The sequence below is a fragment of the Hibiscus syriacus genome, unplaced genomic scaffold, assembly GCF_006381635.1.
Source record: "Hibiscus syriacus cultivar Baekdansim isolate YM2019G1 unplaced genomic scaffold, ASM638163v2 tig00117005_pilon, whole genome shotgun sequence".
NCBI classification, from domain to species: Eukaryota; Viridiplantae; Streptophyta; class Magnoliopsida; order Malvales; family Malvaceae; genus Hibiscus; species Hibiscus syriacus.
The window spans coordinates 2,824,272-2,849,732 of record NW_024063519.1 but is presented as its reverse complement, the minus strand read 5'-3'; the positions used below and the strand labels follow the sequence as shown (position 1 = coordinate 2,849,732).

At 37.7% G+C, this 25,461-nt stretch overlaps 1 protein-coding gene and 1 pseudogene across 1 annotated transcript; both read right to left on the bottom strand.

Moving 5' to 3' along the window:
- Window positions 1-3,005: 3,005 nt before the first annotated feature.
- On the bottom strand, window positions 3,006-5,498 carry LOC120194898 (MORN repeat-containing protein 1-like). Its single transcript, XM_039197072.1, has 3 exons — window positions 4,338-5,498; window positions 3,468-3,696; window positions 3,006-3,383 (listed from the first exon to the last, which is right to left on the bottom strand). The coding sequence occupies exons 1-3, from the start codon at window positions 5,237-5,239 to the stop codon at window positions 3,219-3,221; spliced, it is 1,296 nt and encodes a 431-aa protein (XP_039053003.1). The 5' UTR covers window positions 5,240-5,498; the 3' UTR covers window positions 3,006-3,218.
- A 2,038-nt stretch (window positions 5,499-7,536) lies between these two features.
- LOC120194989 lies at window positions 7,537-13,846 on the bottom strand (annotated as a pseudogene).
- Window positions 13,847-25,461: the final 11,615 nt, after the last annotated feature.

The following is a 25,461-nucleotide window of genomic DNA, read 5'->3' as shown; positions in this document are numbered from 1 at the left end:
CACCATCTTTTTATTTTTCATTTTTTATTTTTTTGCAAATCGTTGGGTCTAAACAAGTATCAGAATTCATCTAGATTTCTTTCAACCCAAAGTTTTGAACTCGTCACTGGTTATGGATATGATGATGATGATAAAGCAGCTTGTTGTTTGACTAAAGTACAAAGATGGAAATATATTATGTCCTAAAGTTTGTCAAAAACATGTTTTCAAACTTATTGTGGGCATACATTTTCTGCTTTGGAACCAATGGCTAGGCCCCATGACATAAGGTTTTTTTGACCTAAATACCGTAGCTCCTACGGCCAATCCACAGCCCTTTAACTATTTTTTTATTTAGACAACCCTTTCGGCTCGTTTATTTATTAGTTGCTGAAGACAGAGATTTGAATTTGGAAAACACAGTTAGTGGTTAAGTTTACATGTTCAAAGTAATCATGATTCCAAGAAATCCGATTCATTTCCCTTTCTTACTATATTGTCTGAGTGTTAGTTGACCGCTGTTCACCCTCCCTCCTGCTAAAATCTATGCCTGGAATCCATTGTTTTATACAGCTTTGGGTTCATTAGTGACCATCATCAGAATCGATTTTTATGATTAATTACATATTTTTTTAGCTATTAAATAAAACTCTATGTACCTTTATTCATTATTTTCGACACAGTTATCCATATTAGAAATTTGCGGTTAATTCATTCGAATTCAAACAAAAATATTATCTTTTGATCTATAAAAAGAGGTCACGGGTCATCAATCAAAATTGAGAGTCGACGTTTTTTAAATTTAAATTCGAAGTTGGACTGGGTATGTTTTCCCGTTGATTCATTCAACCAAAATAAAATGATTTTCCCCCCTCGTGTTATTCAGGACCAATTGTGTTGGTAAAAGAAGTCAAACAAAGGAAAGTCGATTAGGTGATTAACCCATTTAAATTCCCAACCACATTGCCGAAACTAAAGGTGCTTGAAATGAAACGAACATCAGATCGAGGTTCCTTTCAACCACCAACTCCATCATCAATTTTCAAAACCTTGGTCTGAACATCACACTCCTAGGACGTAAGAGATTAGGTTATGGTTTTGATGAAGACGTCATTTTCGTTTTATCCCAGTTTTCCTCATAGTCCGATTACGACTTTTGCCAACTTTGCATGGCATTAAAAACACTCGAAGGCCAAGTCAAGCGCCGACTAGGTTCAACAAAACTTCAATTTTTCTTTCTGGGGAAAATCGAATTTTCTTTTCCTGGAAAATAAAACCTACTCACCGCTACTGTCTCGTTTTTTTTTCACGGGAATAGAAAAAGAATTCACATTGGATTCATGGGTGCTTTTGGATTCTCTTCTCTGTTGCCTACCTTACCTAATTCAGGGTCTGGCTTTATCAAATTCCAAATCGAAAAAAATAACTTCCTCGATATTAATTTTAAAAAGTTATGCAGAACTTTGTTTTTAATACAAGGGAAGAAGATGGCCCCTGCATAACAGCACGGCTTAGAGCAAAGATCATTAAATGCGGATCAGCTCCAATGAAACCCCTAATAATTTATTTATTTTTATTTAATTATTAAACATATGAATGAACCTCACCTCACGCAATGGTCAGAAGATGTAGGCATCCAAATCAAAGCCAAGAATTATTTGTAAAATGGAATTTTATTATGACAAAATGTTGGGACATGCTAAATGACATTATTTGCATAAACAAAGAATAATCTTCAATGTAATGATGTAATCCAAGTTACCTTTCTCTCTCTTATTCTATTCTTGACCCCCATGATATAAATCTCCATGTGGTTGTTAACCTTGAATAATCCGTTATTTCAGGAGAGAAAAAACATATTGATTTTTTATGGAAAATAAAATAAATAAATAATGCATATATACTTTTAAACAAATAATCAGTAAAACTAACATTGATAATCTTGTAAGATTGTTTATATTAAAGCAGTTTTATGAAGGGCATGGCACTATATTAGAGTGGCGGTGAAGGTAATCTTCAGTCAAAAACAAATCAGAGACCATCTGATTCTGATCTAAAACCCTAGAAATTATTACCTTTTGGGGTTTCTTTTTTAGAAATGCATGTGGAGCAGTTGAAAGTTCAAAGGTAGAGGCGGGGGAAAGGGTTGAATCATTTATAGGAAATAACTAAAGATCGAAAAAGAATCTGCAAGTTGATTTGAATATTCAAACCAAACAAACAAACAAAGCATATTATATATTAAAAAAATAAAATGTTGGAGCTGATATTATGAAATCAATATGCAAATAAAAAAAAGACACAGAGCATGGGTCCAGAATGCACAGATATTAATTAAGACAAGAACTGAAGAACCCCACCACAGCAGTACAAGGTTCATGTGGTGGGTTGAGAACAGTGAATAGAATAATGTGTATCCCAACATTATCCAACTTGGGAGGGAGATGCCACATGCCTTCTTTATCATTACCTCTTTTTATCAAACTACTCCATTTTAAAGTTTTCCCCTTGCTTATGCTTATATTATTTGCATTGCTAATAACAACTTTGACAAAAAATTAAATTGAATTTCGAGTTCAGATGTAATCCAATTAATTCATATTATCACTTAAGCGATTCACACTCTACCATCCCGTGATGACACCCGGATCGGCCAATCTTTCCTTGCCATCTTCTTAGACATTAAACGATATGGGCAAAGTATGTCATGTTCTTTTTACAAAATGCCAACATTATCTGAACAAAGAATGGTATAAGATCCCCTTGTCGGGGTATCCGGAATGAAAAGGAATCGGCTACCGGGAAAACTTTCCCGGTCATCGGATTTTCTGGCAACGTAGCCATCATCGGGTTGATGATTATGTTAAAAACTTGGGAATAAAGACATTGAAATTGTTCATGGCTTGATGTTACGGATCATAACAATTATAGGAGAGACGGGCTGGGATTAGACCATGGCTCATAATTGCATGGGGGAAACCGGAATAATGAAGACAGTTTAAATTCAGCAACACCAAAACCAAAAGGAAAATATAACATTTGAAAACTGATCTTCCATTGATATACACGAGTTATGTACATTGTTACATTTGTGATCAATGAAACTTCAAGCATAATCTCTCAACCTCTGACGAGCTTTTGCTCATCAGGGTGTGACCTCCTCACCTCGTCAAGTACATAAAATTAGTTAACATGAAAAAGAAAATTTACATCTTCCAAGCAAACCTAACCTCTAAGTCTTAGACAACTGTATCACAAAAATTCTCATCCATCCGCTTCTGAACAGCTCGGACTGCAGCTACCCTAGCAGCAGTTGCCGCCCTATTTGCAGCCAGAACCGCCTTGTTCACTTGTTCATCCACCCTGCGAAGCTTAATAGCGTTTCCCGCTGTTTTCCTGGCAGCCTGCAGGGATCCAGAAAATACAGTAAGGTTAAAGTTGACCAACAAATTAGCTTATCATGGTCAATTCAATAATAAGGTAAATACCTGAACTGCTCGAAGGATTGAATCGGTAAGTGGAGGCAGAGTGGTTCTCAGGGTGCCGGAATCCCATTCACCACACTTCATATCACCACTTCGGAAAGTATACATACCATACCCTTGCTTTCGACCTTCATGCCACGATCCCTCGTAACAGTGACCGTTAGCAAAGTGGTAAACACCAAATCCATGAATATTGTCTCCAAAATATTCTCCACAATATTTATCTCCATTCCTGCAACACCAGCATCACATTATGAAGATCATGGTTTCCTTAATAGAATAGATATGATTTACCTTAGACCAGAAAAACAAACTAAAACTCGCTTAATAAAGAAACAAAATCATTATGAATATAGAGGAAATGATCTGTAAAAACAAGAATTATAAGAGAAAAACTTTAAGCAATCATTAAAGGAATTAATTCACTCTCGCCTTTCATTCATTGAAATCCAAAAGACAGATAAGATCCACAACTGATCATTAGGTCAGCATCAACCAAGTTTCTGGGTATAGACTTAAGTGAAAACCATTTCCTCTTCGTTGATTATTAAAAATACAACTGAATTTTGGACAGTTGTAACAAAGAAAGTAAAATGAATATACCCAATTCATCATAATTCTGAAACTATAAATTAGAAAAGATAAAACTTTATTAAATGAAAAAAAAACAGCTGCAAAATATTAAACATAAAGGTATTGGAGTTAATGCAGAGTTTAACTTTTTTATGATCAGGGGTCATAGTGACTGACATCAATAATTCCAAGCAACAGAGAAATAGCACAAGAACTCCATCGTAATATCAGCAGTCAGCACACATTCAAAACATCCACAATTAAAATGAATCAGGAATATTTACATGGTAAAATGAAAACCTGAAATGGTAGTAACCAATTCCATGTTTAACACCGGATTTGAATTCCCCAACATAGCAACTCCCATCAGCACAAGTTTGAACACCAACACCATGACTCTGCCCATTACACCATTCACCAGCATAAGAATCCCCTGTATAAAACCTATAAATCCCAAATCCATGCCTCAATCCTTGTCTATATTGCCCTCTGTATCTACTCCCTCTGCTCCAGCTCTCCACTCCATACCCATCGTATCTTCCGTCCACCCAATCCCCTTCATACCTCCCATTCACGAAGTAATTGTAAACCCCACTCCCGTTACATTTTCCCTTATGAAATTCACCTTCGTAAAAGTCCCCATTCCTGTAAAACTCCACCCCTTCTCTTTCAACCACCTCAAGTCTTTCTTTTTCTGTGTTGCTGTTGTAATGGGTTTCTCCAATGAACCACTGGACAGGCTTCGAATTGGGTTTCGAAAATTGAAGCCTTTCTTTGAAACAAACAATGCCTTGGTTGATTAAACCTCTGTTCTTTGAAGCGAAGAAGAGGGTAATGGCCACGAAGATCAGTGCTAACAAGAGGCGTTCCGATGTGGGAATCTCCTCTCTTTTGAGATAAAAGCAAAAGAAATAGATGAAAGAGAAAAAAGACATGGAGGCTAAGGAGAAAACCGGGCTGAATCGAACCGGCATGATCCTAGGTTTCATCGAACTTGACTTCTTTGGTGGCGGTTTCTTTCTTTTCTCGTCGTTCAGTAACGACTCTCGTTGTTGGTGGTCGTCTTTGTCCTCTTGGTCCTTGATAAAGTCACCCTCGCTGATGGATGACATACTGTGGATGGACGACCGGACGGTATGCGATGAACGGAGCAACGAAGACGGCGTTCGCGTTAACTTCGCCTGGCTCTTTTGGCTCTCCATTGCTTCCCCTTCCCCTTCGTTTTCTTTTCTTGTTCCTTTTCCTTGAAAAATAAATAATCGGAACCGTCTGATTAAACTAACTTTCACTATCACCGATCTTTCCTATACCGTGAGATTCTTATCACAACAGTTGTCCCGGGAGCGGCCGGCGACATCTCAGGCGGCGCACGTTAAACCAGCACCTTTTTTTGTTTAACCGCGCACTATAGCACTATCAAAAGAAAAGGCTTTAATTTCCTATCTTTTTTTTTCGTTTGGAAGAAATGAAAAAGAGTCAATCCGGAGAATTGGACCGGCAATTTCGATAAATATTTATGGTTGTAATAGAGGAAAGGTTGATTTCAATTTCGACCATTGGATGAAAGATCTGTTTGGCTGATATGATTAGTTAGTTAATAACCGTTGGATTGAACTTGAGAAGGCCCGGTCTCGACGGGGAGATATGGTCCTGGGATCTAGATTCGGTCTTCTTTACGCTTTTACTGCGGCAGGCAGCGCGGCACGTGCTATCCCTCGTTTTATTTTACAATTTTTTGGGGTAACGCTTTCCTGTATCACGTCCTACTAAATTAAATGACTCGCTACTCCCATCACCGTTGATCGTTTTGGCTTTAGTCGTCAGTTAAGTTTGCATTAGAACTCGAAACCTCGATAGAAATATTAAAATATTAGGTATGAAATATAAAAATTATCACATAAGGTGACGAATTCTCTCTATACTATAAAAATATCGTATATTTCAAATTAATTTTTGAGGTACATATTAGGCGTATCCTATTGGACAAAAAAACTACTTCTTTATTCATTTGTGTCGTCATCAAACCCAGATTTTTTTTTTCATTAGGGCAGTCCAAAAAAAATTGCAAAGTAGGGCATAGACACTTTTATTTTAAGATATACGACATTTTCTATAATGCATGAAACTCATCACATTGAAATAACGAATTTTAATAAAAAATTATTCAAAATTTTTACTTTGATGTAATAAATTTTAATAAAAAAATATATTTTATTAAAATTCATCATCTTGTCGTGACGTGTTTCATAAATACTATAAAAAAATATTATAGATCTCAAAATAAAAATTCAAATGTCTTAATGGGCTAAATAAAGAGCTCAGATACCCTAGTGTTTTAAATAAGAATTTAGCCCAATCCAAAAAGCAGGACACACGGCTTAACCTCAAACCCTTTGGACTAGTTTTAATAGCAGGAATATCGAAATCTTATGAAATTCAATAGAAGTGTTATAAACTTTAATAAATACGAATGTCATTTTCAGATTTCATTTTCGTATTTATCTTTCACCTCTTTATAATATTTTTATTACATCAATAATTCCAGTCCTATAAATAATGATTTTGTAAAGCTGATGATGTAGTTGAAAATCAATATACACTCTTATATTATTATTTATCTATCTTTTATTTTTTTTTTCTTATTCTTATTATAAATTTTTTAATAATTAAAAATTTCATGGTTTTTTGGCCTATGCGTGAGATTTTTCTCGAACAAATATATTATTTATTAGTTAATTTTTTAATATATATATATAAGGGTAGACAATCATGGGAATAGCTGTTGCCTTCAATTACATCAGTTTGCGCCGAAGGTCTTGACCATTTCATTTTAAAAAGCTTCAACCTGTTCTTATTGCTTTATCATATAAAATTACACATATACTCGTATAAGTTCCATTCATTACAAGTTCACGTCATTGTAAAGCTTCAATTTGTTAATAAAAGATCAAAACCCTGCTTAATAATTATAAATTCTTAAAACGTAAATAAAATAATCTAAATAACCCCACTCTAACTTGCTAATATATTAATTCTAGAAAGATGCTAATGATGGTGGGCTGAGAGTGCATAGAACAAAGATTAAATTTTATGTTATTCATATTAATAAGTTGGGTGCGCTAATAATGCCCATTATAATTTCGAATATTAATAATAGTAAGAAGAATATAAATATATATAGAGAGAGTGTGTGTGTGCACTTCTCCTGATTTTCATCTTATATACGAACTTGTCCATCGTTTGATCCAAATTCATTGGATATTTTTAAAATCAGAGCAGATTTAAATGAATTTTTTTGGGGGGGGGGTTGGAGCAAAATGGAAGTGAGAGTTGCACAGGCAGATAAAAATGAATGAAAATACACAGAAAGTGAAATTGGAAAACCTCATACGAAACAAGCTCATGTTCCTCTTACAGACAACAGCTTTGTGATTTACTGATTTGTCTGAATTTTTAGGACTATTACATCTTAATTCGAACAGTTTGGTCTAAGTTTTTGTTAAAATGTTCAAATATTAACATGTGTGGAGGATGCTATGGGATATGAAAAATAATGTGCAGTTGAAAGACAATGGAAGCGACATCATATGCATATGATTTGTTTTAACTTTTATTACAAAGCAGTCTGGAGGAGAAGTCCATATCGAAGCTGAGAGCAAACGCCTAGATTTCCAGGCTAATACGAGCCTGTTATCGGCCAACTCCTCCACTCTATATGCATCATTGAATAATCCCAGCAGGAGCTTTGCTTGACAATGATTGCCAAAGCTGATGTTAACTGCCTTGTATCCTTCTGAATTTAGCCATTCCCACCAGGGACCACTCTCGTATTCTTTTCGGGTCCGATAAATCTGGGTCAAAGATCCGGCTATTCGAGGCCCCAGAATTACTCTTTCCACCAAGTCCCGTGCCCTGCCCTGCATAGGGAACCCCGCTTCTAACGAGTCAAACATGGCTGAATATTGGTGCAATGTGTCCATGAACTCCCCATCTCCAATGGGTCCAACTTCTTCCACCAGGGTCATCAATCTTGGGTTCAGTGTCTTGGCGCCCGATAAAAATGAAGCGATCGAACCTGGTGCTCGACGGCTAAAGTGAGGCGAGTGCAGCATACAAATGATCACCAAGGCCTCACCTCGAACTAACTTCACAGCCGATGGTCTAAAAGTTTCATAGGAGTCAAGTTTACACTGATGGAAAGAAAAGGGCTGCCCAATAGAGGCTGCAAAAGCATCTAACCGTCGACCGGTCTAGTGAATGCTCCCGATTGATCGCCAGCTGTTGTTGCCTCTAGATAAAGCCGTGATCCTAAGATGCGGGGTCGGTGGTCCTTCTTTCCTAGACACCAAAGCTTGCATCAAAGACGCCCATTGGATCCCTTCCATGATGTCGTAGTCCACTATGTGGATCCTCCTGTCACGAGTCACTGCTTCCAGGATTGCTTGATTGGCAGTAAAGTGACCGAATTTAACATAAGGTGATGTTGAAGAACAGAATACAAAGATCAGTATATTTCTTATCTGTTTACAGTTCACAAGTATGCCAGCTTTATAGCTGGTGTTGAGCTAATAACTGCTCTAACAATCTAACAAACTCTGGCGCCAAATATAACCGAAACTATCCACATGCTATAGCCATGCTATTGTACGTGCACGTCTACAGCTTACATTCCCTCTACTCTTTTTTTCTTTCTTTTTTACTAAGACAATGTTACAACCCTGGTACAACACACACATTGCGGCGAAATTCTTCAAATGCAGACTTGGAGAGTGGTTTGGTGAAACCATCAGCTATTTGATGCCCGGCTGGTATGTAGTTAACCCTCAACTGACCAGCTGCAACCTTCTCCCGAACGAAGTGTATATCGAGGTCTATATGCTTCGATTGAGCATGATACACAGGATTAGCACTCATGGCTACTGCTCCTGTGTTGTCACACCAAAGCACTGGCTCTCTCAACTGCTGAAACCCCAAATCTGCAAGAAAAGAGCTCGTCCAAGCGACTTCAGCTGTTGCGTCAGCCAAACTCTTATATTCAGCCTCCATTGTGGATCGAGATACGGTTTTTTGTTTCTTTGAACTCCATGCAACTAAACATTTGCCAATGAACACACCATAGCCAGAGATTGACCTTCGATCGTCTACATTTGCTCCCCAATCAGCATCTGCAAATGCTGATACAGTCAGTTCTGCCTTGCTTGCTTGAAACATTAACCCGTAATCTATCGTACCAACCAGATATCGAAGGATTCGCTTGACTGCAAGCCAATGCATTTCTCGTGGTGCATGCATAAATTGCGCCACCTTTCCCACACTATAAGACAAATCAGGTCGGGTGTGACATAAGTATAGCAATGACCCTACTACGCTGCGGTATTCACTTGGATTCGGCAGTAACTCTCCAGCATCCTTTGACAGCTTTGGTGCCAGAACCATTGGTGTATGGCAAGCAGCTGCCCTTGTCATGTTCGTTTTTTCTAGCAACTCTAGCACAAACTTCTTCTGATTCAAGAAGAGACATTCACGGGAGCGATGAACTTCAATTCCCAAGAAGAAATGAAGTGCACCAAGATCCTTAAGCGAAAAAGCAGAACTGAGTAACTGAACTACTGCTTGAATTTCACACGACGAGGGCCCCGTAATGACGATATCATCAACGTATACTAATGCATACACATTGCCAGTATCTCGTTTGCAAACAAAAAAGGATGCATCTGCTCGTGAAGCTGTAAAACCCATCTGTACAAGACTGTTGCGGAGCTTAGCGTGCCAATTCCTGGGCGCCTGGCGCAGTCCATACAAGGCCTTTTGAAGCTTGCAGACCAGTGTAGATCCATCTTCAGCAAATTGTTCAAATCCTGGTGGTTGCTTCATGAATACATCCTCAGTAAGATCACCATTGAGGAAGGCATTGTTCACATCAATGTGTCTCAACTCCCAGTTATTAGACACTGCTAGTGCCAAGATTGCATTAAGGGAGGCGAACTTAACAACCGGGCTATATGTATCGAGGAAATCATGTCCTGGTATTTGCGAGTAGCCTTTCGCAACTAGTCGTGCCTTATAGCGGTGTATAGAACCATCGGGGTTACGCTTTAGCTTAAACAACCATTTGCACCCAATAGGAGTGCGACCTTCTGGCAATTTGACCAGTTCCCACGTATTGTTCCTTTGAAGTGCTTCGAACTCGGCTTGCGTTGCCTCCTTCCACTCGGTCGTCTGTAGCGCCTCTTGTACCGAGGAGGGAATCTCATTATCAAAATGAATAGAATACAACTTGGGTTTGTAAATACCACGTTTACTGCGTGTTATCATCGGATGATGATTTTCCATCACTGGTAAAGTAGGTGCAACAGTAGGTGACACCAATTCTTCATGCTCTCGATTTGAGCTAGTTACTGCATCAGTATCATTTACAACAGGCACATTGAATTCTGCCCCCGAGCCAGCTATAGGAATTAACCCTTCACCTTGTGTGGTCCCAACATTGTTGTTATTTGATTCAACCATATTCTGGCACTGTTGTTCATCACTGTCTTCAACAACTGCAGCATCCTGATGGTTTGTAGACATAGTATCAAGACTCAACTTCTTTACATCAGCTACAATCGGAATATTTTGCAAGCAAACACCCTGCGAACCACGTGATGAGCAGGCTGCGTTTTTTTCTGCAAATGGAAAAACAGATTCGTTAAATACCACATGCCTAGAGATGTAGACTCTACCATTATTTGCCAAGCACTGGTAACCCTTGTGTTGAGGGCTAATGCCAAGAAATATGCAGGATTGTGATCGAAAACATAGTTTGTTATTCTGGAAGGGTCTGAGATGTGGAAAGCACTGGCATCCGAAGACCTTGAGATAAGCATAATCCGTTTTCTTTGAGTCAACTTCTCGTATGGTGTAATCCCTCCAAGAACAGATGTTGGAAGACGATTTATGAGATGAACAGCAGTTACGAAGGCATATGACCAGTATTGCAAAGGCAACGAAGCTTGGGCCAGCAGTACAAGACCTAACTCAACGACATGGCGATGCTTGCGTTCGACCACACCGTTTTGCTCAGACGTGTGAGGGCAGGTCAGTCGGTGCACTATCCCGGATTTAGCAAGTAAGACAGAAAACACTCGATATTCTCCACCCCAATCTGATTGCAACGCTTTAATCGAGCCACCGAATTGATTTGTAACTAACTTGTGAAATCCCTTGAATGCTTCAACTGCTTGAGCTTTATCTTTGAGTAGATAAAGCCAAGTAAAACGAGTAAAGGCGTCTATAAACGTTACATAATACCTATAACCATTAGAAGCAACATGGGGAGGTCCCCAAAGATCAGAAAAAATTAGCTCAAATGGTGCACTGTATTGGGTACTTGATGAAGGAAACGGTTGCTTGTGACTTTTACCCATAAAGCAAGCCACACAAGTTTTATTAACATCAAGGTCAAGTCTTACATCAAGTTCTTTTGCAACTTTACTAAACGCAAAACTAGCTGGATGCCCCAACCGTCGATGCCACAGCTCAGATTGATAGGCAGATGCAATGTTAGCTTCAGCAGTCTTCTTTTCTGCATCAAGCCCGCTCAGCGAAAACACATATAAACCACCTTTCTCAACACCTTGAAGTAAGATCGCCTTGGAACGTTCATCACGAACAAGACATCTTTCAGCATGGAATTCAAGATAAACCTTGTTGTCCCTAGCAAGCTTGGATACGGAAAGCAAATTTTTGGTTATATAAGGTACATGTAACAACTCGTTCAAGATCAGGGTTCTTGACGAGTCAGAAGTAAGAGGAAGTTGAGCAGTACCAATGTTATGAATATCAATGGAGGCCCCATTTCCGATAGTTAGTTTACCTGGACCTCGAAATTCAGTGGTGTTCGAAACATTTGTTGCATCTGGGGTAATATGATGCGTGGCTCCAGAGTCGACCACCCAGTGGTCATTAAATCTAGAAGCAGTGTTGGCTTGCATACTGCCTGCTTCTTGGGAGTGGCCCTTGCAGCATTCACAGCCGAGTCTCGAAGTATCAGCAGCTGAGTAATGAGCGTTGATAGACTGACTTTTACGAGTATTGTGAGTTTGAGAGTCAACCGTCACACACATAAATTCCTCATCAAACCGGTGCCAGCAACGATCTACCATGTGACCAACTTTGCCGCAAAGTTGGCATTGAACTTTGGCTCGGCCTCGACCTTGACCACCAGTTCTGTTGACAGTAGATGGGCGTATGTTTTTAGAGTCTCGACGCCCATTAAAAGACGAATCATGAACTTCCTTTCTTTCAGCTATATTGGCGGCCATAGGTACGTGATCTAATTGCTCATCAAACCCGGCCAGTTGTGCTTCAGCATCTAACAGAACAGTATGTAAACTATCCAAAGATAATGTTTCCTTCATTGTGGTGATGACAGCCATAAATGGTTGATATTCCCTAGGCAGGCCTTTCAAAATGCTTGCAACATGGCCAACATGTGAAACAGCGCTGCCACACGATGCTAGTGCGTCGCACACTTCCTTCACTCGAGTAAGGTATACCCGCATACTGTCATTGCCTTTCTGGAGTGACTGTAGTTTGCAATGCAAGCTCATGGCAGCAGTCGTGGACCTGCTCGCAAAAAGTTGTTGAACAATATTCCACACATCGGCTGCAGATTCAGCACCCACAAAGTGAGGAAGCAGAGGAGAACTGATGGTTGATAGAAGCCAAGAGGCCAGCGCACTATCCTGCGCTACGTAATCTTCGAATGCATCATTGGCACGAGTTACCCCAGAGTCATCGAGTATTGTCTCCGGTGGTGGCCTGAGCACTCCAGTTAGCAGACGTTCAAGTCGGTGGCTCCTTACCGTGAGCAGGATTTGCTGCTTCCACAGGAGGAAATTTGTCTCATCAAGAACGACATTGATTCTCTTGTGAGAGAAGCCGGTACGTGTGAACGACTCCATGAAGCTCCAAACCAAGATGCACAGACACAAGTTGTGAATTAAGAAACCCAAGATTGATTGGCGAAAGATACCATGTTGAAGAACAGAATACAAAGATCAGTATATTTCTTATCTGTTTACAGTTCACAAGTATGCCAGCTTTATAGCTGGTGTTGAGCTAATAACTGCTCTAACAATCTAACAAACTCTGGCGCCAAATATAACCGAAACTATCCACATGCTATAGCCATGCTATTGTACGTGCACGTCTACAGCTTACAGGTGACATGTCCTGCAGCAGATGAAACGCTGCAAGCATGTCCGATTGATGGTGCTTGTCACGGTGATGATGAGTTCCATTTGCTATCAAATGCTTCGAATGACCTCCTCCGGAGCCTTCGTGTAGACCCTGTAAGGCCTCGGTGAAATAAGCCGCCAATCTTTCCATATTGGTTCCATCGCTGGGTGAAACCAACTCCTTGAGCCGAACCAATATCACCGAGCTAGTTCACGGCTCTTGGTAGCCCCCGTGAGCGCCTCAGCGGCGGCCATCAATAGGTGAACCAACCTCAACCCCTTGAAATCCTCACCGTGTGTCTCGCCATCCGCAACCATGGTATCAGTGGAGACAGAGACAGAAACAGAGTTACTCATCTCATTATCTACTCGAAACAACTCGAACCCTGACCCATCATCCATCATGGACTCAATGAGGTCTTGAAACTCATCACGCTCGCTCGATAACGAGCCCCAATCAACAACCGGGGAATCCCAGTCATTCCAGGTGCATTCAGGGTCATCATCTGCAGTAGTAGTGGTGGTTGTGCTGTTACTGTAACAAGAGAAGTCGACCTCGAAGACATTATCTATGGTCATGGCCATGGCTGCCTACTAGATTGAGGAATAAGAGACTGAGGTAGGAATCAGATGGAGCATAAAAAGCTATATTAATTTAGGGATTACCGACTAAGCTGTACGATTGATCCCAACGTTGGTTTGGTTTTATATACACCCAACACCAGGGTCTCTATCAGAAACTTTAAGGAACTTTTATATTTGCAGTGGAAGCCCTCCAATTTTATGAATATTACGAAAACCAACATTATAGTTACATCATCCATGACCATACCTAGAATATAAAGGTAGATTGTAAACATCAAAGATTGAGGGCGCACAATTGTTTGCCTATTTTCTTTTAATGCAGATACCAGCGATAAGCTAGAAAAGCCATGTGCCTTCCATATGATTGGCAGTAGCAAACAAAGGATATTAGTTGGTAAATCAGTACCAATAAAAAGTTCCAATTGGGGTTTATGATTTTATCTTCAACATGCAAAACTTAAAAGTATATATAAACGTCAACAATGTATTTATACTGAAGATACTAATTTTTTACCCATATTATAAATATTATTATAATTATTATTATTACTATAATTATTATTATTATTATTATTATTATCATTATCATTATTATTATTAAATATATTAAATACATATATAAATAATATTAAATTACAAGCCCAAATGCCGGCCCAAACCAAACTGAAACCCTAAAATATTTAGGGTTTCAATTAGGGTTCTCTAACCCTAGCCGCCTCTGCTGCCGCCACCGCTCCAAGAGATCTCAACAGCCGCCTCTGCCGACGCCTCCCAAGCCAGATGGTTCAACCAGATGCTGCCGACACTACAGTACCACGCCCCTCGTCGATGAAGCCTCCAGAAGACCCAGCTGCCCTCCACACGTCAATGCTCAAGGGTGAGTCACCACAAGTTTGGTGACTCACCGAAACTCACTCTTCGGACCGGTCCGATGACCACACCGATGATGGCTATAAAAGCCACCACCCGAACTTGCAAAAGAAGGGGACGGAGACAAAAACACAAACACAGAGACAAAAAAAAAAGATACACGGAGAGGAGAGAAAAACAAGATAAAAAAAAACTACTACCAACGATCTCAGCAGCAAAGAAACAGAAAAGAAAGAAAAAGGAAGAAGAGAAACTTACCGAGGAAGCCCCGACCACCGGATCTCACCAAAACCTTCGAAAATACCGAAGGTATTTCTTTGGATTTGCTCCGATTGGGAGATATTTAGGAGAAAATAACGCCGGAACCGTCCTTAGGACGGTCCGATCTACCCAATAGTATAAAAATAAAATTTTCCGGCCACCGGATGCAGTGGCCGGCGGTGACGGTCACGGTGGCAGACGGTTGCCGTCCGGTGACCGGCTTCCCTCCGATGAGGGAAGCTAGAGAGAAGCCAGACCTTTTATAGGCCTTCCCGAACGACGTCGTTTCGGGAAGGACTATGCGCGTAATTAGATAATAGTTAAACCCCGTCCGAAGCCATTCCAACTTGTAAACTTTACATTCTAGTCACTAAATCAAATTCATAATACTTTTAATTTGATCTCGAAATTTTAATTTTATTTATTTTAGTCCTTTTTATTAAAATAATATATTTAGGATAAATAACAGATTTGATCCCTTAATTTTAATAAATAATTTTTTAATCCCTAGTTTATATTTTTAATTTATTTTAATATGATATTCGAATTTTAGATAATTTTATTTTAGTCACTAAATAAATAAAATAAAGAAATAGCATGTTTAATCCCTAATATTTTGATTAATTATGAATTAGGTTTTTAATTTTATTTTTACTATAATTTAGTCATTTATTTTAAATGTTTTCATTTATTTTACTGATTTTAAATATATCGTTCTAGTTGTATTTTTATTGTTTTAATTTTACTTGTTTATATTTTTAAATATTTTTATGTATCATAAATATATATATAATAAATAGTAATTAAATTTTTTAATATTTAATATCGAAGAAAAGGACAGTCTTAATACAACTGGATGTCCTATTATGATATTTTAAAATTAAACAATATTATTTAAATTAATATTTATCAATATCAAAGAAAAGAGCTGTCTTAAGGCACCTAGAAGTTCTTTTCTGATATTTTTAAATAAATAAATATTTTTTATATAATTTTGAAATAATAGGATTATAAATTAAATATATTTTTGAATTTTTAAAATTTTAATAATAGAGACAATTTATAATTAAAAAGTACCAATTTTGGGCGTTGTAGGGGTGCTAATCCTTCCCTAAACGTAATCGACCACGAATCCCTTTTTATTATTAAAAAGAATGAATTTTTGGTTATAAACGCAGATCAGTTCATTTTTTTTAATTGATGTTTTCTTAAAACTCTTTTAAAGAAAATAATTTTTAGGTATTCGACCTACCTAACCCAAAAAGCCGATGGCGACTCCCAAATTATTTTTAAAACTATTTATTCACATCAATTTCCCCGCCAAGTATAATATTTCGTGCCCGGACGAAAACCGGTTACGACAGCTTGACGACTCTGCTGGGGAATCAGTCAAACTTTTAAAAATCAATTATCAATTGTCTCTATTAATTAAAAATTAAAAATTCATATATTTAATTTTTAATTTTTTCTTTTCAAAATTTTTATATTTACTTATTATTTTCATATGTTTTATTTTATTTGCAATTATTTTATTTCATTATTTATTTCTCTGTCAAAGGTTTGAGCATTTCTCCTCACACACAACACTTGCATTGCATAACATAAAGCTCTATAATTGAGTTGTCCCTTTTAAGTGGGAGTGAAAGCGACGTCTTCGTGAGAATTTATTCTCCGTGTCAGACCTAGCAAGTAACTTTCGGGGTTCATATGCTCTATGTCTTCGTGAGAATTTATTCTCCGTGTCAGGCATAGAGAAATGTATCCCCTCGAATTGAACTCGATCCACTTTAGTCTGTGATGGACTAGGGTTGAGGGTTAGCAACCCAAGGGGGCACTAACAAGGACAATTCGAGTACCTTTATTCTTAGATCTGAAACCTTGCATATAAAAAACCCTAGAAACCCTTCCGATCCGAAGTCATGCCGAAATTTTGTCTAAAATAGGTGTACACACAGGAGAAATGAATTCTAACTTTATTGTTTATTTATTTTCTTTAATTATTAAATTACATGTATATTTAAATTATTTAAATTTAGAAAAGCATGTTTAAATTAAAAAATATTTATGTAAATGTTATTATTAAATTTCTTTATTATGTAAACTAATTTATTTTCTTTTTGTGTGTTCTTTATTTTTCTGTTTACATAGCATCATACAGGATAAAAGACATTGATCCTTGTGTTAATTGTCTCATTGGAAAGCCTTCATCTATGGATAAAAAAAGGTTCAAATCAAGTAATTCTAAACTCAGAAGTAAGACAATGGGCTGAAGACTTACAAAGACAAGAAGGAGACAGTCTGCAGGATGATTATGTATCCGACTTGGCCAGTTATGCTCCAATTTCGCTAAAAAGAAATGATATGCAAGATTTGCGAAGTATTTGGGAAAGTTGGGATTCAAACAAAAAATTGCAGTTTTATCAGATTTACGGAGACATCCCATATTTGCTCTATGTAGAAGTTGATGATGAATTACTCAGAGCCCTAATTCAATTCTGGAATCCAGGGTACAATTGCTTCACTCTCAATAAAGAGGACTTGGTCCCTACTATTGAAGAGTACACAACTTTGCTATATATCGAAGGGGCTTTGGAGAATCGAATCTATTCAAAGTCAATTAAAACTCAACCCTTTCGAGTTAAATTAGCAAAGATTGCCGGGGTACGAGAAGAATGGGTGGCATCCCGTACAAAACAAAAGGGCGAAAGCGAAGGCATTGCTTGGACCAACATTAGAGAACTTATTCAGATCCATCCAGATATTAAAGTACGATTCGATTTATTTGCTCTGGGTATATATGGTATGGTCATCTTCCCAAAAGTATTGGGATATGTTGAAGCTGCAGTGGTAGATTTGTTTGAACAGCTACCGAAAAAGATTAATCCTGCTTCTGCAATTCTAGCAGAGACCTTCAGATCGTTAAATGCTTGTAGAAGGCTAGGAGGTGGACGATTCTCAGGGTGTACTCAGTTGTTATATGTTTGGATCCGTAGTCATTTCTGGAGGACAGAAAAGGTTTCATACCGACGTTTTAATACGGATTATTCACCATTAAAAGAATTTCTGGAGCAGGAATGGCCGAAAGAAATTAAGAAAGATATGTGGATTAATGCCTTTCGAAATCTGCAAAGCAATGACATTGTTTGGCGAGCCCCGTGGCAAATCCAAAGGGAATTCTTTTACAGATGTGGTGATTACAATTGGATAATGCTGCTCGGATTATGGGGAGGAATTGGGTATGCACCACTTCTGGTCATAAGACAGTATGAAGGTCGTCAATTTGTACCTGTCACTGCTGGATTACAGTCATCTGAGTTCGCATTCCATAGCAAAAATTATAAAAGAAGTATCATGGAAGCTGTTACAGCTTGGAAAACAACTTTTTGCATCCGAGCTAAAGCAGCAAAAGAAATGTTAACTCCTGATTATGAAGAATGGAGATCTGCCAGGAAAAATGAAAATATTCCTCTACCAGATCAAAATGAGGATATCTCTATGGAAGATCGCATTAAGGTGGTTCCGTCAGAGATTGAAATCTTGAGAGCTGAGTTTGAAGCAGAAAGAGAAGGCTGGTCGAAAGAATTAGAGCAAATGAGACAAGATAAAGCTATGTTGGGGGTTGACATTGACTTTCATTCATCACAATGTGCAATGTTGAGAAAAGATAAAGAAAAAGTTGATGATGAATTCAGAACATTACAGAAAAATTACCAAGAGTTATATAAATCCCGGAAAGCATCAAGACCAAGCCAATCAATGGTACAGATGACTAGAGAATTGAACATCGAGAAAAGACAAGTTGAAGATCTGAAAGGAAAGAATAGCCGTCTACTCAAAAGCCTTGAGAAAGGAAAGCAAAAAATGGAAGATTTTGAAGCCGACAGAAGAGAACGAATTATAAAACACAAGGCTGAACACCGTGAGATCATGAATGAAATGCAAAAAGAAAGAGATCGAGTCAAAGATTTAGAAGAGATGAAGAATGACATCTTTGTTAAATTTGAAGTTGAGAAAAATATCATGTTCAAGGGATTTGAATCTGAAATGAACCAGTTGATTGCTGAACTTGAAGTCAGAGGCCAAAAGATGGAAGAATCCAATGTTGAAAAAGAAAAATGGGAGCTAGAAAAGAAAATTTTCAACACCAGACTTGAGGTAGAGTAAGAAGTGGCTAGAAATTGGATGCAAAGATGCAGAAACAAGGATGTTCAAATCCAGAAGCTTAATCAAAGAACGCAAGAAGCACGAACAAAACTCGAAGAAGATCTGGATCAGTCTAGAAATAAAAGCTCAGAGTTTAATGCTTACATTTTGCAACTTGAAGAATCATTATTTCAAGAAAAGGTTCGTCTAGGACCTAATGATCTCAAAGAAAATAATGAGGAAAGTGCTTCACTGCGAAGACGCATTAGAGATCTTGAAAAAATTCTGCACAATTGTCAAGTCAGAATCACTGAGTTAGAGCAAACTCTTGAAGGAACGAATGAACAATGGCAAAAGCCAACTGATTTCTATGTGGAAAGAAGTGAAGAAAGAAGTAATATGGTGTTCGAGGCCATGGTACAAATGAGCGAAGTTGCTAGATATGTTGGGGAACTAGCTGTTGAAGCCAAAATAATTGAGCATCACGTTGATCCAGTTTCTAAGTGCGGAAAGAAGGTGTCATGGTTAATGAAAGAAATTATAGAGCTTAATAGGAAAGCTACGCCTTATCTGTAGTTATGAACTATTATAAAGAAACTTTTGTATGCCGATGAAAGTTGTTCTATGACAGTTAACTTTTTGGGATCAATGTTTTTTTTTATACATACATTTTGCATACATTCATCATTCATTTCATAATTTTCTCTATGAATAATTTTATAATTTTTATTATTAAGATAAAATTCATTAATTAAAATTTGGAAAATAATATTAAAAGATTTTTCAATCGCAGTTATTCTGGCCAAAAGAGAAATACAACATCACTACGGTACTAGACAAGCTACTAAGAAAAGTATGGAGGATAAAATACAACGTATTGAGGAACAACATCATAAAGAACAAGAAGAAATGAGAATGAAGCTGGAAAAAATTGAAGCCAGTATTGCAAATTCACAAGACAGTATGATGCAGAAAATAGAGGACATGTTTAAAAGGCAGGCTATCATTGGAAAAATGCCTGAAAATCCTGTATCTTTTGACCAAGAACCTATGTATTCTCTAGGTTTTCCACCAGAACCAATTTATCACTCTGGTACTACACCTATACAAATCAATGCTCGTACATCTGCATTACAAGAAGCCAAACCACATGAAAATCAACAAGTGGATCCTGCATCTTCAAGCAAAAATCCGCTTATATCAGATGTGAAAATAGGGGATCTTAATACTGATCATTTGATCCCAGATTTGAATGAGTTGAATGAGAAACAAAAAGTAAATAAAGAATTGACCAGACAGATCAAGAGCTTAGAAGAACGAATGAAATCTGTGGAAATAACTGAATCATTCTATGGGTTTGATGCTAGTGAGTTGAGTTTGGTTCCAGACCTAATCCTCCCCATCAAGTTCAAGGCCCCCGAATTTGATAAATATGATGGTACTACATGCCCTTCATCCCACATTACTATGTTTTGTCGCAGAATGGCAGGATATGTGAAAGATGAGAAATTGTTAATTCACTGCTTTCAGGATAGTTTGACAGGACCGGCTTTAAAATGGTATACTCAATTGACCAAAGCCAACATTAGATCCTGGAAAGATCTGGCTAAAGCATTCTTAGAGCAGTACCGCCACGTAACAGACATGGTTCCTGATAGATGGACTCTCCAAAATTTGGAGAAAAAGAATAATGAAACGTTCAGACAGTATGCCCAGAGATGGCGTGATACAGCAGCCCAAGTTCAACCACCTTTGTCAGAAAAAGAGGCCACAGTAATATTTGTTCATACATTGAAGGCTCCTTATTTAAATCATCTAATGGGGAATGCAACCAGAAATTTTGCAGATTTGGTCATTTCTGGAGAACTCATTGAAAATGTCTTGAAAAGTGGCAAAATTGAATCAAATGAGGGATCTAGTTCCAAAAGACCTATGTACCGGAAAAAAGAGAATGAAGTCAACAATGCAAATTCTTACAACAAGGATTCATCGAAAAGTGTTACAATAACCCAGCCAAGGGTTAAGAAAGAGGAAACAAACACTAATCGAGCAGAGTCCAGAGGATCTCGAAAGGAAAATGAAAGGTTGTCTTTTACACCTTTACCAGTACCATATGCGGAGATCTATGATTCGCTGTTAAAAGCAGATGTCATACGACCTTATCCTTTGGTTCTCATACAACCACCATTCCCTCCTTGGTATGATACAAAAGCACACTGTTTTTATCATGAAGGAATCACGGGTCATTCTATTAAAAACTATTTGGCATTCAAAAGGGTGGTACAAAATTTGATCAACACTGGGAAGTTGGAATTCAATACACCATCTGCATCAAATCATCCATTGCCAAATCATGGAGATAAAAACGTGAATGCAATTCAGGAAGAGAACATAAAGAAAGCAAAAATTGACATTTCTGAAATTAAATCTCCTTTTGTTTGGGTATTCCAACAACTTTCTTTAGCCGGTATAATTACACAAAAATTCAGGCCAAAGCAGAATGAAGGCAAGAATTATTGTGAATATCATCAAAAGAAGGGGCATAAAATTCAACTATGTCTTGAATTTAGGGATTTGGTGCAAAAATTGATGAACAACAGAGAAATAGAATTCTTTGAAGAAGAACCAGGAAAAAAAGAGGATGATGTTTGCTCATCAGAGGATTCTAAACCTAATCAAAGAATAAATGATCTTGTGATCATTAATGTGAAATCATCTACGGCGATTCCTGCACCAATAAAGCCGAAAGTAGTTATCACCACTCCTCTACCTTTTCCATACAAAGATACCCACAGGGTACCTTGGAATTATACTACCAATGTTTCAATGGTAGGAGGATCTGTTTCTCTAGAAAAAACAGAAGAGAAAGAACAGAGTTTGGGTACAACATCGACGTCTGAAGCAATAAGCGAAGTCGGTTTCTTTACGAGAAGTGGGAGATGTTACTCTCCCGAAACATCCAATGCTTCAGAACAAGTGAAAGCAAAAGGAAAAGCCATGGCAATACCTCAGAAGGTATTTGATGATGAATCCCCTCCAGCATTCAATGAGCCTGTGACAGAAAAACAAGCTCAAGAATTTTTGAAATTCTTGAAACATAGTGAATATAGTGTGGTTGAACAACTACACAAACAACAAGTGAGAATTTCTATTCTTGATCTATTGATGAATTCAGAAGCACATAGAAATGCTTTGATGAAAATTCTCAATCAAACATTTATCCATGAAGATATATCCCTCAATAAACTTGACAGAATTGTGGGACATATAGCCGCTGACAATTACATAACGTTCACGGATGATGAAATACCGGAAGGCGGAATGGGGTCAGTAAAAGCTTTGAACATCACGACACATTGTCATGGTCATGTGTTGCCAGGAGTATTGATTGACAATGGGTCCGCTCTCAACTTAATGCCTCTAGTCACACTTCAAAGAATGCCTGTGGATCAATCACACATGAAGAGTTATCAGAATGTAGTGCGAGCATTTGATGGTACTCAAAAAGAAGTGCTTGGGAAAATGGAAATACCGTTGTTAATTGGCCTAGTCGTGTACAATATTGACTTTGTGGTGATGGACATCTACCCTACATATAATTGTCTATTAGGGAGGCCATGGATTCATTCAGCAGGAGCCGTTCCTTCTTCATTACATCAGAAATTGAAATTTGTTGTTGATGGACAACTAATATGCGTCGGAGCTGAAGAAGAAATCATTGCGTCTGTAACAAGCGATGTTCCATATATCGACACCAATGATGATGCTCTTGAATGCTCTTTCCGAGCTCTTGAATTTGTAAATGCAACCTTTATTGCAGAAGGAAGCAAAATTCCATATCCCAGATTGTCTGATTGCACCAAGATGACGGTACAACAAACTTTAGGCATCGGAGCTAAAGCTGGGAAAGGGTTAGGAAAGAATCTTCAAGGGATTTCAGTTCCTGTCAATATACAGATGAAGAAAGATCGTTTTGGGCTTGGATTTAAGCCCAATTTTCAGCAAAAGAACAAAGAGATGAAAAGAAGATGTGAAGACAGAAAGGCAAAATTGAAAGGAGGAGAAATCCTTTGGAAACACATGTCATTCCCACAGTTGAAGACCATATTCAGATCAGGGGGAACAATTAATGTAGAACAGCAGCTTGTTGAAGCCTTTAAAGAAGAAAAGTTGACGAAAGATCAAGACATAGTTGAAGAAGCTATGAATGGATTATTTATCAACATGATCATGAATGACGACAAGACTGGCAAATACTTGGATAGGATTCGCCCATGTTTTCCTGGAGAAACACTCAACAATTGGACCACTGAAGATCTTCCTATAGCTTTTAATATTAACGCAGAGTAATATTCAGAACTAATCTTTATGTTTAGCTCAAAAAAATGAAAACTTTTTGTTATCTTGTAAAAGAAATTATGTTAAATATAAGAAATTTTCTTTAAAATTTTCAGATGGCAATCATTCTTTACATTTTATTACATTTTTACATTTATTTCATAAATTTACTATATTCTTTCGGAAATATGTTCGACTTAAATTTGCAGGTGTCACCATGTTAATAGAATGTTTATTCCTAAATTTAATCCAGTGATAAATTTAGAGCAGCCTATATGTCTGGAAGAAATCAATGGGTGTGAGGATGAACTGGAATGTGATGTTCCTACTGAACTATTAAGATTGGTAAAAAAAGAAGACAAACAAATTCTACCCCACAAAGAAGAGATTGAGACTGTGAATTTGGGAACAGATGAAGAAAAGAAAGAGGTGAAAATTGGTACTACTCTGACAATCCAGATAAAACAAGAATTGATAAATCTCCTTCAAGAGTTCAAAGATATCTTTGCCTGGTCTTATCAAGATATGCCTGGTTTAAGCACAGATATAGTGATACACAAGCTTCCAATCAATCCAGAATATAAACCGGTCCAACAAAAGCTCAGACGAATGAGGCCCGAAATGTTGTTGCAAATCAAAGAGGAAGTAATGAAACAGATCAATGCAGGTTTCCTACAGGCATCTAAATACCCAGAATGGGTAGCCAACATTGTTCCCGTACCAAAGAAAAATGGGAAAGTTCGAATGTGTGTGGATTACAGAGATCTCAACAAAGCTAGTCCGAAAGATAGCTTTCCATTACCCCACATAGACACATTGGTGGACAATACTGCAGGGCACGCATGGTTTTCATTTATGGATGGCTTTTCAGGATATAATCAGATAAAAATGAATCCTGAAGACATGGAAAAAACAACATTTGTAACCATGTGGGGCACATTCTGTTATAAAGTGATGCCATTTGGATTGAAAAATGCAGGAGCAACATATCAAAGAGCCATGGTAACTTTGTTTCATGACATGATGCACAAAGAGATTGAAGTATATGTAGATGATATGATTGCCAAATCCCGAACTGAAGAAGAACATATTCAAAATCTGAGGAAGCTTTTCCAGAGATTGAGGAAGTATCAATTAAAGCTCAACCCCGTTAAATGCACTTTTGGGGTAACTTCCGAAAAACTTTTGGGATTTGTGGTCAGCAAAAAAGGAATCGAAATTGATCCAGATAAAGTAAAAGCAATTCAAGATCTTCCACCACCCAATACAAAAAAGGAAGTTCGAGGCTTTTTGGGAAGATTAAATTATATATCTCGGTTCATTTCTCAATTAACTGACAAATGTGATTCAGTGTTCAAATTACTTCAAAAGAACAATCCTGAAGTCTGGAATGAAGAATGTCAGGAAACTTTGGATATTATTAAGAAATATTTATCCAATGCTCCAATTTTAGTATCACCAATGCCTGATAGACCATTAATTCTCTACTTGACGGTCTTCGAAAATTCGATGGGATGTGTACTAGGACAGCATGATGAATCTGGAAGAAAAGAAAAAGCTATTTATTATATGAGCAAGAAATTTACTGATTGTGAAATTCGATATCCACCAATACAAAAATTATGTTGTGCCTTGGTATGGGCTACTCGAAGACTCAGACAATATATGTTATACCATACTACTTGGCTGATATCAAAACTTGATCCTTTGAAATTCTTAATGGAATCACCAGCTTTGACAGGCAGAATGGCTAGATGGCAGATGTTATTATCTGAGTTTGATATTGTATATGTCAACCAAAAAGCAATAAAAGGAAGTGTAATAGCTGATTTTCTGGCCAGTCGTGTATCAAATGATTATCAGCCTTTGAGCTTCAATTTTCCCGATGAAGATTTGTTGTGCATATCCATGAATGAAGAAGTCAAAACAAATGATGCATTTGCAACTTGGAAGCTTTACTTTGACGGAGCATCTAATGCTTTGGGACGAGGAATCGGGGCAGT

Coding starts and splice junctions, on each gene's coding strand:
- LOC120194898 (XM_039197072.1), bottom strand. CDS start 5,239: ATGGAGAGCCAAAAGAGCCAGGCGAAGTTAACGCGAACGCCGTCTTCG. Junction 3,697..4,337: donor ATTGGTTACTACCATTTCAG/GTTTTCATTTTA, acceptor CTGGTGTTGCAG/GAATGGAGATAAATATTGTG. Junction 3,384..3,467: donor CAATCCTTCGAGCAGTTCAG/GTATTTACCTTA, acceptor GGATCCCTGCAG/GCTGCCAGGAAAACAGCGGG.